At 49.6% G+C, this 18,638-nt stretch overlaps 1 protein-coding gene across 1 annotated transcript; it reads left to right on the top strand.

Annotated features, from left to right (window-relative positions):
• Nucleotides 1–513: 513 nt before the first annotated feature.
• On the top strand, nt 514–16,630 carry SLC48A1 (solute carrier family 48 member 1). Its single transcript, XM_063359021.1, has 3 exons — nt 514–703; nt 11,894–12,061; nt 13,845–16,630. The coding sequence occupies exons 1-3, from the start codon at nt 565–567 to the stop codon at nt 13,979–13,981; spliced, it is 444 nt and encodes a 147-aa protein (XP_063215091.1). The 5' UTR covers nt 514–564; the 3' UTR covers nt 13,982–16,630.
• Nucleotides 16,631–18,638: the final 2,008 nt, after the last annotated feature.

Below are 18,638 nucleotides of genomic sequence, written 5' to 3' on the forward strand. Positions count from 1 at the left end.
TGTCCCCACTCCCCTATGACCACCTGTGTCCCCCACACCACCTGTGTCCCCAAGCCCCCCACGCCCTCCCGTGTCCCCTCCCCGTGTCCTCACGCCCCCCACGTCCTCCCGTGTCCCCCCCCGTGTCCTCACGCCCCCCACGCCCTCCCGTGTCCCCCCCTCCGTGTCCCCGCGACCCCCCTCCCCGTGTCCCCACTCCCCTATGTCCACCCGTGTCCCCCACACCACCTGTGTCCCCAAGCCCCCCACGCCCTCCCGTGTCCCCCCCCCGTGTCCTCACGCCCCCCACGCCCTCCCGTGTCCCCCCCTCCGTGTCCCCGCGCCCCCCCTCCCCGTGTCCCCACTCCCCTATGTCCACCCGTGTCCCCCACACCACCTGTGTCCCCACGCCCCCCATGCGCTCCCGCACCCCCCACCCCCGCGTCCCCACGCCCCGGCCCCGGCCCCGGCCCCGCCGCCGGCCTCCCCTCGGTCCCCCCGGCCGGCAGGGGGCGCGCTGTGGCGGGGCGGGGCCGGGGCGGGCCGGGCCGGCGGCGGGCGGGGCGGTGGCGCAGCAGCGCTCCGATGGCGGTGAGCCGGGCGCTCGCCCTCCGCTTGGCCTACGCGGCGGCCGGCGCCCTCATGGGCTTCTCCGCCTTCTTCACCTGGAGCCTGGCGCCGGCTTTCCGGCAGCCCGCCACAGCGGCGGCGGGGGGGCTCTCGGGTACGAGGTGGCGGCGGGAGGGCTGCGGGAGTGGGGGGGGTGGGCCGGGGCGCCGCCGCCTGAGGTAGCTCCCGCCGGTGGGTGCTGAGGGAGGGTGATGGCGGCGGGGGGTGAGGGCGGGGAGCGCCTTCCCCAGGGGGAGACGGGCTGGGGAAGGGGCGGCTTCGCCTCAGCGGTGGTTACCGGGGTGAGGGGGGCCGGGCGGGGGGAGCAGCGCTGCCCCGGGAGTGCAGGGCCCGGAGTGAGGGTGGGAGACCCGCCATCACCACCCCCACAACCGGGGCCCTGCTCCCACCTGGCTAAAGAATCACCAAACGGCCCGAGAAGGTTTCGAAGGTTTAACTCGTGATAAGCCACCTGCATTCCTGGGCTGCATCCCCAGCAGCGTGGGCAGCAGGGTGAGGGGGCGGGATTCTGCTCAGCTCTGTGAGACCCCCCAGTGCTGCCTCCAGCGCTGGGGCACCAACAGCAGAAGGCCACGGAGCTGTTGGAGCGGGACCGGAGGAGGCCCCGGAGATGCTGGGAGGGCTGGAGCCCCTCTGCTGTGGGGACAGGCTGAGAGAGCTGGGGGGGTTCAGCCTGGAGAAGAGAAGGCTCCGGGGAGACCTTCCAGCCCCTTCCAGTCCCTCAAGGGGCTCCAGGAAAGCTGGGGAGGGACTCTGGAGCAGGGAGGGGAGCCATGGGACGAGGGGGAAGGGTTTTACACTGCAAGAGGGGAGATTTAGGTGAGATCTGGGGAAGAAATTCTTGGCTGTGAGGGGGGTGAGCCCCTGGCCCAGGTTGCCCAGAGAAGCTGTGGCTGCCCTATCCCTGGAGGGGTTCAAGGCCAGGTTGGACGGGGCTTGGAGCAACCTGGGCTGGTGGGGGGTGTCCCTGCCCAGGGCAGGGGGCGACACTGGGTGGGCTTTAAGGTCCCTTCCCACCCAAACTGTTCTATGAGTCTATGAAAATGGAGTGAAGCACTGATTTGTGCCTGGGCAGGGAGTGTCTGGGGACAGCATTGGTGCTGGCATGTGGCAGGGCCCTTTCCTCCGCGCTGAGTGCAGTGGGTTTCTTTGAATGTTGGTGGCAAAGCTGGCGACACTGGGCTTGGCTCGTGGCATGGCGGGGGGGAAAGCTCTGTGTGGCGGCTGGCGTAGATGACAGCAGTATGTGATTTTGGGACTTGGGTGGGCTACGCTTCATTTTGGGAAGTCTCCAGGTGCTGCTTTTGTGATCTGCCCAGGAACTCCCGACCTCCTGGAAGCACTTGTTCCACTCCAAAAAGGCTGACTTTATTAAAAGCTCTTTGGGAAGCTTTAGCTCACAGTGTCTGGCTGTATTTGCAACTTGAAATGTAAAACCGTGGTTTGTGGGACACGTTAACTACATCTGTTGATGCTCATCCCTTAGGAAAGAAGGAAATTAATTTGTGTATTTTATAACCTCGCTGCTAGTAAAGGCGGAACTGTTCAAGTCTTCTACTTGGTACCAAGAAGGCTTTTGCAAAAACATCTCGCTAACTTGCTGTTTGTGGTGGAACAGCTTTAGTTAATGATGGTGTATAACTCAAATGTTATGGAGGGGAAAAAACCTCTAAAAGTTTGAGGTTTAAATTGTGTGTGGCTGTCAGAGTAAGCCCCGTACAGCAGCCAACGTTGTTACTGAAAAGGATTTTATTTTAAACTTGCAGCTGAAAGCTTTGCTGACTTTCATGGTAAAAGTTTTGGTCTGGCAATCTATATTTACATGTGCTCTGTATTTTTAGGAAAGAAAAGTGCCGGCCTCCTATGACGTTTACACCCGGTGAAAGCGTCTGTGCCTGATGCTCGGAAATGGGTGATTGGGCTACTTGTTGTAGGGCCAGGAGCTGTAAACTGCGTCTTAACACCCCCTGAAATCAGGGGAGCTTCAGATGCCTGCGTCGGTCGTGGATCTTAGTTAATGATTGGGTTGGAGCAGAACATTGTCCTCTCTTGGTTTGTCAACGTAAGGGTTTCTCTGGCTAAATACCAGGAGGAAAAGTAGAAAGTGAAGTTAAACTTTGTAAAGAATCTAGCTTGTTCCTGGTGTGTGAGCGACGCCGACGCTCCCCTGTACCTCTCGGTATCTGTTGCGCTGTCAGAGCAGCTGGGAGGTACAGGGTTGTGGTTGCCTTTCTGCTTCCTCTCCCTTCAAAAAGCTTTCATTCCAGCTGGAATTAAGCAATTCCAACGTGTCTGTCTCGCTTTACTAGGTGGCACGAGGGAAGTTGGAGTGTTGCACTCTGGAAATGCACAAGAAAATAACGAGTAATATTTTATGCCTCATGCACATGCCGTCTTTGTGTTCACAGAGGAGTTTCGGAAGTCCACATTCTAGAAGGAGGTTGGTGAGAAAGCAGAGGGAGGAACCGTCCTGTACTTTCCGTGCTGAGGTTATTTAGATTCTTGTCTGCTGGGACGAGGTTTGTGTGCTGGTTAATTAAAAGGTAATGCAAGCTAGTTAAGATAACAAGGAGCAAGGTAAGCAAGAAACAACAAAAAAAAAAATGGTCGATTCTTAGGTTAGACTCTATGAATTTATGTGAATTTGCTCTCAAACATCAGTGAAAAGCCTATAGGTAGAGTCACAGAAGGATCAAAAAGCCTGAGAAAGAGGTTAAGAAATGTGTGTTTTGGTGTTAGACAAAGCTGATTTAAGGGGTTCCTGTTATTTTAAACCCATGGCTGCTTTTTCCTGTCCTTCTGCTTCACATTTCTACCCCATTGATGTCTCAACAGGTGAAATACTCTCCAGGCATTTGAGATGAGACTTTTATTTTAGGCTCCCTGCCCTGAAGTGAGGATATGTAGGGTGCTGTCTCACAAATGTTGTTATCCCCAGGACGGAGGGGCCAGGAAGGAGGGGGAATATGAATGCTCGTGTATGGAGAGGACCTTTGAAATTCATTCTGCTGCCAGACAAATGTTAAAAGTCAAGGTGTGCCCTCAGTTCGTTGCTGGCCTTTACAGACATCTCACGTCCCGCACAGGGGAGCCTGTGTGGGTAGGGCTAAACGGGTGCGTGTTTAATCGTGGAGGATTAGCCAAAAAAAAAAAAGCAAGCCATGCTTTTTTCCGTGCATTGAAGCTAAGGCTACTCGCTGAATTAAGTTTGTTCTAAGAAAAAATCACGGTGTGTAGGAGGTTTGCGTTATGCGTAGACACTGTGGATAATTCAGTTTCAGGTAAGCAGGGCGTTCACTTGGTTTGTTTCTGGCATACTTCACTAAATCACCTGTTTTTTATTGTAACGTGCTAACTAGTACTTACTTCTGCTGGCAGAGAACGGCAGGAAAGGAAGTGGGCGAGCTTCTGAAATTTTCCGCTGTGTAGACATGGCAAAGTTAATTGTCAGGCATTGTTTTCTGCCCTTTAGTCTACTGATAAACCTGTGGCAACTTTCTGCCTGTTGCCCGGGATAACATAGTGCAGAATGACGGCTTCTCCCCCAAAACGCGTGACGCGGCTCAAGTGCTGGGGCGCAGCGTTGTTTGCCGCTGCAGCTCCTGTCGTTGTGAAATCAAAACCCTGTGCTTGCTGTGCTGGGTGGGTTCAAAGTCTAGCACAAATAAGGGTTGGTTTTTTGGGTGGTTTTTTTTTTTTTTTTTTTTTTGGACCACATGTGCTTTTTTTGGAAGCTTCAAAAAGCGATCTGAGCACCTGAGAGCAAGTTGCCGATTGGGCTGTTGTGGCTGGGAGCTCTGACGCCGCATGTGAGGGGCAGAAAATTGTTTGGGCTGGTGTATTTGGCAGCTTTGCAGCAGTTCCTCGTTAATATGCCTCTGATTAAGCCGAGGCTTTGCCTGCCAGCCTTCTCTGCGAGTGTTTGTTTGTACATGTTTATCTCGTTTTAACTGTCTTTCTGGTTTTCCCGTCGCCTCCTGTGTGTTTATCGCTGCTTTTCTGCTGCCTGCATTGGTGAGATGGATTGCAGCCTGCTGCAGCTTTTCTTGATGCGCCTTTGGTTTGTCAGGGACGTTTGGGTTAGGGTGTTTATCCATAGACTTCCTCTCTCTAAGATAATTCTGCTGATTCCTGTCTTATTTGGAATCTGTATCTTTCTCTTTTTAATCAGTTTATTTATCTTTTGTGTATCTTCTAGAGAACCTTTCCTGCTACATTTTGCATTGAAATCTGCCCTCTGCTGCCGCTTGTACTATTTGCTCTGATACATTTCCTATAATTTAAAGGAAAAACTTAGATATTTATTTGCTCCAAGTTCTAGTATTAAAGTTCTGCGGAGGGAAGATTGCCACATACTGATGAGTCTGTAACTAGAGCCCTCGGTTACCTGTCGTTATGAAACCAGAAGCGTGTAATTTAAGGTGCTGAGCAAAATACCTTTCCAGTCTTTCCGGTTGGCTTTCGTAATAATAAACGCTACACACCACGTCTAGTAAAATCAACTCACTAATCCTCAGCATCTTACATACGCCTCTGGGCATGCATACTTGGGAATTCGGGGATCATCTTAAATCAGATACAGACCTTGTGTATCACATCCTTGTTTTAAGCAGAAACACCCCATCGAGTGCTTGTGATAACCCGAGGGACAGCAACTTAATCGACTAATCACAGGACCCAGAAAGTCATTCCTGAGTTAATACCGGCTGTCTCGGTGGTTTGCCGTTTCATTTTGAGCTAGTCACAGTGGCTTTTATAATTTACTGCTTGTTTGTGTGTTTGACCTTCTCCCCTCGCTGCCTTAAATTAATATTTTTTTTTTTTAAGTAGGCCATGAATCTCTAAGCCACTGTGATGTTTTCATTCTGCCAGAGGCAGTTTAAAGGAGAAGAAAGCAATTAAATGTTTTCAGGATGTATCCAGCCCTTTCCTGAGTGGCTTTTAATGTTCTCGTGTATGTATCTTCTCTTTTTAAATTTAATAGTAAGAGAGGGGATTTTTTTCCCCGCTCCAAAGAGACTTTATTGGCTGTTTCCAAGCTGCTCGGATATTTCTGGCAAAATATAGAGCTTGTGCTTTGCAAATATAATGTGGACCAGATATTAAAGCAGCTGCAAAGAAGATGAAACACGAAATGTACTTTTCAGACACTTGAAACTTGAAAAATATCTGATGAGTGAAAGTAGAAGCTAGTTTATGCTGAACACAGTATGTACTGCGGGCAAAAGTAGTGATTCTCTGAAGACTCTGATAACTAATCTAACTTCCTATATACTAAATTTATGCAAATCAGCTTGTTCCCTATCCAGGGCTGGGATAGTATGGCCAAAAAGCGTTGCAATTACAGAGTAAAGCATTCGTAAGTGTTTGCATTTGCATATAAAATACTACGTATTGTTCGATGAAGGTTTGGCTCGTGACTCTTAAGAAATGGAGAAGAGGGAGGAGAAACACACGTAAAGAAAACGCAGAAAAGACTGCACGTGGCTTATGCTTAATCATAATTAAATGAAGTTGTGAGGAGAGAATGAGTCCCTCGGAAGTGCTGCTGATGTGCTGGAAAATGTGATGTTGGTTTCATCTTAACTGCGACTGGTAGAGGCCCAGAGCAGCTGAAATCTCTCCATCTTGTTTCCTGCTTCTGAAACAGGCCGAGCAGAGCAACGCGGTGCTCAACAACAAGCTGAAACGTCAGGTTTTTCTTCTTTCCTCCGAACCGAAACGCCCTGGAATAGTAAAGCACTCGCTCGCACGTGTCCAGAGGGAAATTTGGCCAAGCGAAAACCAGTTTTCACTAGAATACTCCAAAGACTCCTCTCCTTCCAGAGCTGTTTTCCTAAAATATTTCAGTGTTGATCCCCAGCTATTTTGGCAGAAGAGCTGTTCAAGAAAACCCATTTTTAACCTCTTCCAAAAACAGCTGAGGCTGAGCTGGCTTGGCTTTAGCTCCCGGAAGAAAACGTTTTACCCTTGCAGGGAATCAACCAGACAAGGCAAAATTTTCAAAACTTAGAGATGGCAAAACGGACTTAGGTTGGCAAAGCTCAGGCTGCTTTTAGAGTAGGTATTTCTAGTGCTCCAGCTCGAGTAATAGAGCGTATAAAAGAAGATTGTGTAGATGGAAAATGACCGAAGGCTTTGTTGAGCACTCTGAACAAAAAAAGGTCTTCTAATTGCTTGCCGTAGACTTCATGTTTTCCAGACCTGTGCAAGTAGTTTTTAATATTGTTTTTCATTCTTATTGTCTTTTTGTTTGCCATCATCTTTGCCATCATCAACATGCATTTGGAGCTTCGGGAGGCTGCAATAAGAACGCTCGTTGCAGAATAGCTTCTGTGTCTCTGTGTTTTGCTTGATTTATTTATTTTTTTTTGTTGGCCTCCGTTGCACATTTGTTGTTTTTTCCTAGAATCTGTAACGCCCAGTGGTGTCGTACACAGTGTCCTACCCCGGGTGCAAACGTGGCCGGACACGTTCGGCCTCTGGCTGCTCTGACCCCAGGGAAGGCAGCTGGGCTCTCGCTCCCCGTCAACAAAGCAACTTGTTTTGCTGGGGCCGAAGAATCAGGCAGTGATGAGCAGGGGTCTGAGAAAACCTTTTGTTTGTCGCAGTTTTTGTGTTTGGAGAAAGGGAAGGTTTTGTTTCACTTGAGCTCAAGTATGCTAAACTTTCAAAAGGGCTTATCAAAATATTTAGATATTAAGTGTTTTTCTGTACCAGGTTACAGACTGAGGGCGAGCCTGCTTTTGAACTTGCCTCTTAGAATTTATTTAAACTTGTTCCAAGTATGTTGTAAGTTTTTGTATTTTAAATATGAATTAATCTTGTCAAAATGCCCGTTAACTTCTGTTTAAAAAACCCTGCCCCTCTCGCTGTTGTTTCAGATGCACTCGCGGTTGTTTGATGGGCCAGTTTCCTTTTCCTGGAGCTTTGTGTACTTGGGGATAATTAGGGTTTGATTTAGGGGTAACTTTCCCGTTGCTTTATGTCGGAAATCCTTTGATTGTGTCTTATTGAGCGGCTCTTATTTTAGGGTCGTTCCAGCCATGGTGTGTTGGATAAATCCACCAAGACAAATGTTTCTCTGAAACGAGTGCAAGGGTTTTTTGATGTTATTTTAAGCGGGCGATGTAACTGGAGCCGACAACCACCGTTGCCACTCCAGGGCTACGGCATCAGGTCCAGGTTTAGCTCCTGTGCAAAGTGTGATTCCACTGGAGAATACGGTTGTGGAGGAGGAGGGGACCTGGGGGTATTGCTTCAGGTGGAAAAGAAAAACCGGAGGTCCTGCAGTTAATCATTCCAACTTTAAATGAGATGCAACTTTTATTTCCTATTCCAGTAAAACCTGTTGGAGTTGTACAGCTGAATGAGTGAGCTGTTCTGCTCTTACCTACGCAGAGCTAATGGGTTTGTGTTCAAACCTTTTGCTCTCGAGGTCTATAAAGTGAGAGATTTCACATTAATTAAGAATACTAGTATGGTTTTAGTTTCCCGGTGTGATAATGAACGTCTCTTCTGTAAATCAATGCAACTCATTTGTTCTTCTCGCCACTTAGCTTATGGATATTGGTGACTAGGAGGTGATTTTTCTTTTCCTGAACCCAATTTCAGTTGAATTAAACATGAGTCAAAGGCTCCACTCCGGCATTCATGGACGCTTTTCCTCTGGAATTAGTTAGAAATAGTGGTTGGTTTTTTTTCCTGCTGAATGCGGTATGTAGATAAGCAGTTAGCTTACAGAGTGCTTTTAAACAAAGGTACGTGTTTTCATGGGTGTAAGAGTTTCGTTCGTGATAACTGTATTTAGCAACATACTCTGCTTAAATTAGGTCCCCTGCAATAATTGTTTGTTTTCCCGGTGTATTCAGACTCTACTTTGGTTTGCTGTGCACTGATATTACGTAGCTTCATCCCACTTGGGATGCCCCTTCCATTCACAAGCGTTTGTCGACGTCGCGGTGGGCGGCTTTGCTTCCTTTTGTGGCCATTCCCCAGTTCGGAGCAGCACTGGTGGGGTTCGGGTGCCCGCCTGAGTATGATCCCGCAGGCTCGGGATGAGCAAATTAAGCAGTTAAAAAAAGCAAGTCCTGCTCTCATGGCTCCTACCTGTCCCTCAATGCGTGCTGCCAATGTTTTTTATGCCTGTGTTAGTGGTTTTCAGACAGTGCTGTGAGCTGATTTAACTTGTTGGAATGCTTTTTTGCCATTTTAGGAGGGGGGGGCAAAAAAAAAAAGAAGAAAAATCAACTGCTCTGCAAGCTGGATAGCCTCACCAAAGGATTGGAGTGTCGCAGGGGTGTAAGGGGAAGGAGGCAAGCATGCGACTGGAGCTGGAGGAGACTCCTGTCCCCTCTATTCCACGTGGTAACGAACATGATGTTGGCTGAGCTGCCTGTAAAAGGATACCCCATCTTCAATGACCCTGTGACCAAACCCCGTCCTTCAGTGCAGGGCGAAGTTGTCATGAGGCTTTTTTTGCTTAGTCATGTGTGAGGCAGTTTCTCTAGATGTTAAGAATTAACCAAACCCAGCAGTTTGCCAAATAGCTTCCTTTCGAGTGCTGGGTCAGGCTTTAGGGTCAGGGGAGGTGCAGGGTCAGGTCTGGCGGTGGGGGGAAGATCAAGTGACAGCTCACGCGCTGCCTCTCCTGTCCCCACAGAGACCGTTCGGACCAGCAGCAGCAGTTTTGGCGTGGAAACACCAACAGCTTGACTCAGCGTTTCAAATAAATTGTGCTAAGTCATCTGAAAGCGCCTGGGAGGGAGTAAGCAGTTTGTTTTGCTGACTGAAAAACCCAAGTTCCCCATTTTTATTTATTTATTTATTTATTTTTAAATGTGGGTTGAACTTGCTAGAGTACGAGCTTAAAGGTAACACGAAGTGGAGGAAGTGGTTTTTTAGCGAGCTGAGTGATAGGTTTTTCCACCAAATCCCGTGGCAGGCTGTTTGAAAAGCATTGCCAACGCAATTACGGTCTTCTGCGTTTGCAAAGCTCCGGAATATCTTTGTGATCTCTAGCACACGTGCATAGTGGTAGCCTGTGTACAATGGGTCATGGAAAAGCAATATCTGTAGCTGACTTGACAAGAGTCTCGGAATTAAAATCCTGGCTGCCTGGAGCCAGAAAACATGCTTAGATAATGCGTAGCTGTGGCAGGTCCAACCAGGTGAAGTAATGGACTGATTCTGCCTTTCCTGTTCATTGTGATAAAAAGTCTGTGAGCTCCTGGATATTGGTGCTTTACCCTTGGGTTTTTAGTGATGAGTGCTTTCCCTTTCACTTTTATGGGTTTTTCGGTTGGCTTTTATTGAAGGTTGTCCCCTTACCTCTTTCGTGGGCTGCTGTGGGGGGTATATTAACTTTTGCCCCATCTTGGGATACCTGAAGAGGCAAAAACCATTGCCAGGGTTCTCCTGTCTGGCCTGGAACTGACTTTCTCTATATTCAGCTTCATTTGCCGTGCACCTGCAGGGTGTCCGTTGTCCGTGTGGCCAGTGAGGTCCGAAAACCTGCTAGGAACGAGCTGAAAAGCAAGTCCGGGTTTGTGGGGCGACTCTCGGTTATGCTCGTCTGTCGATTTCGACGCAGTTATTTTCCTCTGTGCTATAAGAAGTTTTTTAAGCCTTGGGAAGCTTTCTGTATAATGACCGTATCCAGTAACAAATGAGCTCTGGCAAAACCTGTGGCTGTACTGAGTATTAAAATGTTTATCTTGTAGTGGGCAAGGCTGGTTTTTGCTTCCTTTGATGTTGAGAAGTAGCCGCAGAGGGAGGTCTGTGTTATTGCAGAATACCGTATAAAGCAGCCTGGTGTTTTAGCAGTGGTGTCATTTTTTTTTTTTATTTTATTTTTTTTTTCCCCCTGCTGGCCTTAAAATAAAATCTGGAAAGGAGGTAGCAGCGACGGAGAAATACAAGCCAGTTAGTTGCACCACCGGAGGTTTGAATTTCAGAAGTGCCGCCGAGGGCTTCGCCGGAATGAGTCAAATGTTTTAAATCTGTAAAGTGGCTCTAACTATAGGTTGAGTTAGCGGCTTACGGGGGTTTAGTCATATTCCTCAGCGCCACGACTTAACTGGAGGAGCAGCTTGCTGTAATTGGAGTCGGTGATGTTGCCTGTAGTTGGGGTTGTATAATGGGGAACGCCAGGCCGCCTTGTTCTGGCGGGTTATAAAAACTTCCATGGGAACAGGCAGTTCTTATATTGAGCAACTCTTCTAATTTCTTTCCCACGTGTGGTGAAAAGGTAGCAGCTTTTAGAACAAGGTTAGGGAAGGATGCGTCGTTTTTCCCTATATCAGAAACTGTTTATGGCTGTTATTTGGATGCTTTCGTCCCTTTTTTTTTTTTTTCCTCCTGTTTCCTCCCTCTTGATGGGTTGGTTATGGACTAGTCACCTAAGCTTAGGGAAATGCCTTTTGCTGTTCCTATTAAAGCCATAGTGAATTTGGCTGTTCTTAAAAAAAAAAAAAAAGTAAAATATATATATATACACTGTACGTGCTCAGATATTTGTCTGGTTATGTAATCCAGACGTTTTGGGCCAGACCCAAAAGTACAGAGTTAGATATCAGCCGCCTTAAACACTTAGTGAGCGTGCTTTGCCGTAAGTGGGAATTGTGTGTACGAACCAGCTGGGAGCTGAACTTCTACACCCCTTTAGTTGAACCGTTTAGAGGGGGTTTAGATAAATGCAGTCTTTATGAAGTTAACTGGAGATGCATCGGAGCTAAGAGAGCGAAACGCTGAGTACTGAACAAGTCCTGTATATCTTGATTTAGGTGTCTGAAATCAGTGGTTACGTAGTGGTGCTCTTCATCATCGTCTCCGTGTGTAAAAGGGGCTGCCTGGCCTCTGAAAAGGTGCATTAATTCTTGCCGAGTGCTTGGCTCCTTACGTGTAATGTCAGGAAAGCTGTATGGAGAATTAAATAAAACTGCACCGAGTATGAATTCAGTGGGTTTATCACAAACAGGAAAATGAATAAGTTATTTGGGGGAATCCATTCAATGGATGACTCCTTCCTGTGCCAGCCTGTAATCAAGGTCTGTATGTCAAAGCCTGGGCAAGAGCAGGGGGCGTGGGGTGGTCGTGGGGAGCGATGCTGGCACAGGCAGCCGTTTATTCTGGTATTTCCCCCTCTTTGGGGGGGACGCGGCCATGAATCATCAGAGTTCCTTGCGTTTTGTCTGGGGTTTAATGAGATGTATATGTATTAGACGCCTTTCTGTGTTGCAGTGTGCTGCGTGGTACTGATTGCCCTTGCTGTCTAATTGAGCAGGTGTTCTGGCGCTCTGGGCCCTAATCACGCATGTGATGTATGTGCAGGATTACTGGAGGACCTGGTTAAAAGGGCTGAGGTTCTTCCTCTTCATCGGGATCCTCTTCTCAGCTCTCTCCGTGGTGGGATTCTGCACATTCCTTGTCCTGGCCATCACCAAGCACCAGTGTAAGTACTTTGCAGCAGGGAGGAACAACTAGCGATGCTGGGATTACTGGGATTGGGTTTGAAGGAACAAAAGAGCCTGCGAAGCAGAGCTGGGGTTTGGATCTGAGGGTGCTTCTGCTAATATTTCTGAGAGGTGTTGAGAGACTTTTGGGGGGGGGGGGTGTTTGCAAGAATGCCATTGTATTTCATTTTTCAGCTGTGATAGCTTGATGACACGAATGATTCTGCTGCCCGATGAGTGACGCTCCCCGAGGGCATCTTCTAACATCATTCTAATATTTGATAGCTGCCTTGATAGGCCTGGTCTATAGAACTGCTGGCAGGCAGTCCACGGTTTCCAGCGTTATTTCCTACAGGAACTGGAATTTACTTATTTCTATGACAAATAAAGGGAGCGCTCTTAAACGTTGTCTCCTCAGCACTCATAAAGCAGGTGGGTGAGGATATTGAAATCCAAACACAAGTCAGCAGGGTGAAAATGCCTTCTACACTTAGTCAGCATATAAAGCGGTGTTGCTATAAAATATTTAACATTGTCTAAGGAGGGTTCGCGTAATTACTCCCAGTATTTGCTTGGCAACAGACCAAAGAGAGAAAGTTTGGGGTTTGTTTTTTTTTGTTTGTTTTTTTTTTAGAAGTTGCCTGTATTTGTTGCTTGCTGCATTTGGGCTGAGAGCCATGAAGAGTTCTGTTGTTGTTGTTGTTGTACTTGTGATGGTAGGCAAGCTGTGTTGGGGTCGTAACCCCCCCCAGAAGGCCTTGGCTCAGCCTAAGCACGCTCCCCGCGGAGATTTGAGTGCTTCAGCCTAGTGGAAGGGTATGAAAATACTCATACGCGATCGTTAGAAATACAAATGTAAAAAGAAAAGCAAATATTTGTCATCACCTCCTTTCTTGGAGACCTGAGGAAAAACTGTTTTGGGCAAAAATTGGGGTTTTTTTTTAGGGAAATGGAGGTGTTTTAGGGAAAGCCCTAATTTGGGGGAAAGTAGACAGTAGAGCAGAACATAGGTTATTTATGTATGGAAAGTTTAGGACTGGTACGCCCAATGTGTGGGATTTACTGAGTAAGTATCCTTTTGTGTATTCTTCAAAAAAAATTATCTATCTTTATTTTTTGCTAATGACCAAGCAGCTTGTACTCAGAGGTGGGATCGGTTTATGCATTAGGTTGAATAAGTGTATTTCAAAATTGTTGACATCTCTAGAACTAAAAACCCCTAAATGTTGAAAATAGATATGCAGACTGCTGACGTGCACTCAAAAAGCAGAACCGTGCCCGCTTGACTTCAAAGCAATCCCTCAGTAGAGGCGGTTTCATAATAGATAAAGAAGAAATGTGTTTATTTGCAAAGATTCTCTAAATCCGTAAAGCAGGGTGAGAGAAATTAGAACTGCAGCTTGAGGTTGCTTTCTCGAGCCCTGTGTTTCTGCCGTCCGGGGATTCATACAAACTCCATCCTTTGGGCCCAAAGGCGAGGAGAGTTTGGGGTGGCGGAGAGGGTGACCCTCCAGCTCTTAGGATCTGCCTCTCCAGAGGTAATAACGACCTTCTTCAGACTGTGACCAGAATACTGTTTTGTGGTGGAGATGAGGAAATCTTACACTCCAAGTGAAGAGAGCTGGGAATAAGGCACTGAGTAAGCCTTGCTCGCAGAACAAGATCTTTAGATGCAGGCTGAAAAGTTCCCAGGGGCTGGCGGGCTGAGGTGGGTTCTCCCGGCTGGACTGCAAGAGAGAGAAATGGGATTTTTAACTGTATCTCTGTCTTTTTCTCTCCTAGCTCTGACTGATCCCAGAAGCTACTACCTGTCGTCTGTCTGGAGTTTCATTTCCTTGAAATGGGCCTTCCTGCTCAGTTTGTACGCCTACCGGTACAGGAATGAGTTTGCAGACATCAGTATCCTCAGTGACTTCTAACGCTTGGACTTCACTCCTGGCTGAAGGTGCTGGATGTTTGAATTGCCCCCCAAAGGCATGGTACATGCAAGAGATGTACGAGAGGCGGAGAAGGAACCCACCCAGTGCTGCTTGGTTTGTCTGTCTGCAGTAGGGGTTTTTCCTAATTGCTTTTACTCAACCATTTAAAGTTTGGCTAATGATGTCGATCTAGTCTTTCTGTAACGTCCCTGGGGGTCCCTGTGTCTGGTAGTGAGGTGAGAGACTCCATGTGCTTACACACGGCAGGCCTAGATCCGCTCTTTGTGTCGCCCCGAGGTCCAGGGGAGCTTTCAGGTGGGGAGGGAGAAGTCCTGGGCCTTCCAGGAGCCGTGGGTTTGTACCTCATGGATGCAGCACCCCGAGTCTTTTCCTTGTGAGTACATCACCAGCTTCAGGTGGGTGTCCCAGATGTGTGTGGGAAAGAACGCTGCTGTGAGAGTCAGCTCCTTTTGTATTGCTCAGCTCCTCAGACAAAGGGAGTGATGAGCCTTTCTTTGCGGCAGAAGTCCCTCCGTACCTTCCAGCCAGTGCCCCGCATCTTCCAGTGTTTTCTCTGTACGCGTTGGACACAAAGTCAGCGCTCTCCTGTGGCCCCGGTGAGCCCCCAGGGGACGGCCAGCAGCAGAGAAGCACTCGTCATCTCAAGGCTCTGTCAGAGGTGGAGAATGCTGATTCGGGCTGCCGCCCAGGATCACTTGCAAAAGGAACGTAATACCGTATTTAACGCCCCAATTTGTAGCATGTAGTTTGGGTGAAAGATGTGCCGGTCAAGGGCTTACCTACCTGAACCTCTGGAGAAACATGAATATGATTCTCCTTTAAAAAAAAAAAAAAAAAAAGAAAAATAATCTTTTGGTAGGCAGTGCTGTTTCCTTTTCTTTGCTCAGCTCCCCCCGGATGAGAGAGGGAAAGAGTCATGCTGCTCAAAAATAAGAAAGGGATCCAGAGTCAGCTTCCAGCAAGCCTCAGTAACGAGCGTCACGGGGATAATGCAGCCACGGGGAAGCGGCTGGGCTCTCGTGCAGCCAGTTAAGAGGTGACAGGTCTGTGCCCACGGGCTGGTGTGCTGGAATCGGCTGGGTGTGACCGTCTTTTGCCTGGTGACAGTGAAGCCTTCCCTCTGTGCTTCATCTGCGCCTGGCACTGCTCTGACAACCCTGAAACCTGAGTGGATTTAGTGACCTCTTTAGTCCCCGTGCTTTGCTCCCTGCCAGCGGCTGCCTTGAGAAGCTTGAAATGTTCAAGCGTTTCCATCTTCCCGTGTTAACTGTGCATGCTTCAGACACAGCGCAGGCTTTGGGCTGCCGCTCTGGCAGAACCCAGGCTGGTGTTTTGTCATGTCGGGCAGCTGGTGCTGGCTACTACGGACTAGAAATGGCAACTTCCATGAATGATTCTGTAGGTGGGCGAGAAGAGGGGCGGGAGAAGGCCCCTGCCCTTGCGGGCCGATGGAAGATGAACGAGGCGGGTGTTTTGACGGAGTCCCCCAGACAGCGTTCTCCTGCCACGTCTCTAGGTGCTGCGGGAGCCTTCCCTGAAGCGTCGTCTTGGCCATCTGTGGGACAGGACCTGCTCAGGGGTTTGTGACCAAGTGAGGTGCAAGGGGAAGGTCCTCCGCGTGCTGTTGTTAGCCCAACTTTTCTCTCACGCCACACCAAACTCCCAGTCTGGTTTTGCACGGTGTTTGCTGGGGCGTACCTGGGACTGTCCTTTCTGTTACCTTGTCCGGGCGGTGAGCTCTGACCTCACTGTGTCCGAGTCCCTCTCCGCGCTCCAAGGCACCATCCACACCTTGGCTGGTCTGAGTTTTACTTGGGAAGATGAGTGGGAAGCACATGGTGATTCATTTGAGCACCTGAGGGGGTTTTGGAAGTGTTTGAGAATGCCTGGTGAATGCGTTCCCGGGTTTCTTGGGTAGGAAGATCCTGGAGTGACTTCAGTGGATCGAGGAACATCTTTGGGTCAGGTTGTAAACCAAGGTTGTAGCCAGCTTTTGCCGGGGGACCTGCTGGAGTCCCTAAACCCAGACAAAGGCTGCCAGTGTGAAATGTGCTTACGAGATTAATACTCAGGCTTTTAAATAGCAAAATCCCCCCCGCTGCTGAGGCCAGATGAGCCGGCGTAGCTCATCTCGCTTCTCTGCCCGGAGCCGGGGCACCCAGTGGGGTGTTTGCAAGTGGTTTTAGCATCGGTGCTTTCAGTAAGTCATCTCTCGTCCTACATTGCCCCACCACAACGCTGCCCACGTGTTTGCGGTGCCGCCGCGAGCCCCAGCTCCGTTAATCGGGTTGGGGTGTGCTCGGGACACCGAAATCCCCGCCCTGGGGGGGCTGGTGGAGCTCTGCCACTGCCCTACAGCAAAACATCGTCCCGGGCTGTCCCTAAATCACATCCTCCTGTCTGCGCGCCACTGGCACCTCGTAGCAGCACATCAGGGGCTCCTTTCTTGTGTCCAAAAGTCCTCCCAGCTTACCCTGGAGATTTTTAAAGTTTATTTTTGTGACTGTAAAATTTGCCTACGAAACAGCTCACTGAATCTCACCCCCGTTTTCTTCCTGACATGTTTTAGCTCTGGAATTTATACTTGGCATCTCGGCTTTTTAAAAGATTGTGTATGTAAATATATAATATATTTTTACATTGTTTATGCTTCGTTTGCACGCTTGGTGTAAGATTTGGTCCTGCGGTGGGATGATGTAATTCACAGTGGGGTTCATTTGTGTGTATCCCAGTGTCTCCTTCTACTAAACTACACTATAACTTGTATGTGACACCACAGTAAGAGCAGAAATACAGTCGTCTTTCTCACCAAACTGGTGTCTGGCGTGATTTTTCCCTCCCAAGTTGTTAAATTCTCTCGCCTTCCCTTGACGACAGTTTGCAGGAGCATCCCTCTTTGTGGGGAAGGACGGGAATGAATTGCGCAAAAGATTTTGCTTTTTTGGGGTGATGGGGAGCCTTTTTTAACTCTGGGGTGCTCTCTCCCGTGCGTCTTTATCAGTGCTCTCCACACCTAGGCCCACAGGTAGCGATGCCTAAGGTGGGCTCCCCCCCACCCCCCAAAAAATCCCTTTTTGCGTTTGGGGATTTCAGCACAAAGGGATTTTTGAGCAAGTGATGTTGTTTTCAGCCCTTTTCTCTTCGAGCTACGCCTTGCGCCTGTGCACCCGCGGCGGCCGGGCGAGGGGAAGAGCTGCTGATGTGACGCTGTGACGGGAGCGCTCCCTGTTTCCCAGCCCTGGGCATCCCCAGCGCTGATGGGCGCCGGATGATGTGCTGTGGCGGGAGGGCACCGCTGCCGGCGGAAGCCCGAGCTCGGCTGCCTCCTCAGCAAACCTGGCCGCAACTTCGCAATAGTCCAGGGGGAGGGAATATTTCATCTCCCTGTAACAAACCATTTGCTGACTGCCCGGGGACACGGTGCTGAATTTTTTTTCCCTCTCTGGGACTTGCAGATTTTAATTTTGCCATTGGAACGAGACAGTCCCGGTGTCTTTTAGCCTTCTCACAGTCCCTTTACCCTCTCAGCAGCTTGGCCTTTACTTGCTGTCAGCGTGGGCTAATTATCCTGGTGGGGATCCCAGCGGCCTGAGGCAGCTCTTTGTTTTATTTTCCCCTGTTGGCCTCTGATTTCTCTTGCCTTTTCTGCAGCCTTGAGAGAGGCAGTGCCGGCACTCGCTTATCTGATCTTGGAGGTGGATCGTTTCATCCAGGCTGCCTCCGTCGGAATGCGGAGGAGTTTGAATTAAGCCATCAGTTTCCTAAAGGATGGAGGAAAAGGGACGCTGTGGCCTATGAAGACTCTTTTTGTGGGATTTCAGGGGGCATTGGGTGCTGTGAGAGCCCGGTGCCCATCTAGGAGTGGGCAGAGAGATGAGTAGGGTCGGGTCCAGAGGCATCCGCAGACACGCTGGGAGGGCTGGAGCCCCTCTGCTGTGGGGACAGGCTGAGAGAGCTGGGGGGGTTCAGCCTGGAGAAGAGAAGGCTCCGGGGAGACCTTCCAGCCCCTTCCAGTCCCTCAAGGGGCTCCAGGAAAGCTGGGGAGGGACTCTGGAGCAGGGAGGGGAGCCATGGGACGAGGGAGAAGGGTTTTACACTGGAAGAGGGAGATTTAGGTGAGATATCGGGAAGAAATTCTTTGCTGGTGGTGAGCCCCTGGCCCAGGTTGCCCAGAGAAGCTGTGGCTGCCCCATCCCTGGAGGGGTTCAAGGCCAGGTTGGCCGGGGCTTGGAGCAACCTGGGCTGGTGGGAGGTGTCCCTGCCCAGGGCAGGGGGTGCCACTGGGGGATCTTTAAGGTCCCTTCCCACCCAAACCAGTCTGTGATTCCTCTGCAAACAAGTCCCGGTGATGCTTGTGCCTGGGCTGGGCAGGGGATGAACGGCCTGTTCCTTCTGCCAAGCAGCAGATTTGATGTCAGGGACGGGGCAGGGTTGGTGCTTTGGTGGTATCTCACCAGGCTCAAACCGGTGGGAACAATGCGTTTGTTCTTGCCATCTCCAAGCACGAGTAAATGCTGCCCGGCTTCCTGTGGCACCATGAACGTCTCCTGCACGGCGCTCGGTGGAGAAATCCGCCCTTGTCCCGGGAAGCTGTGGGCTGGGAGGAGGTCCTGCACGGAGACATCTGTCCTGCATG

This window comes from Chroicocephalus ridibundus, chromosome 24, assembly GCF_963924245.1.
Source record: "Chroicocephalus ridibundus chromosome 24, bChrRid1.1, whole genome shotgun sequence".
NCBI lineage: Eukaryota > Metazoa > Chordata > Aves > Charadriiformes > Laridae > Chroicocephalus > Chroicocephalus ridibundus.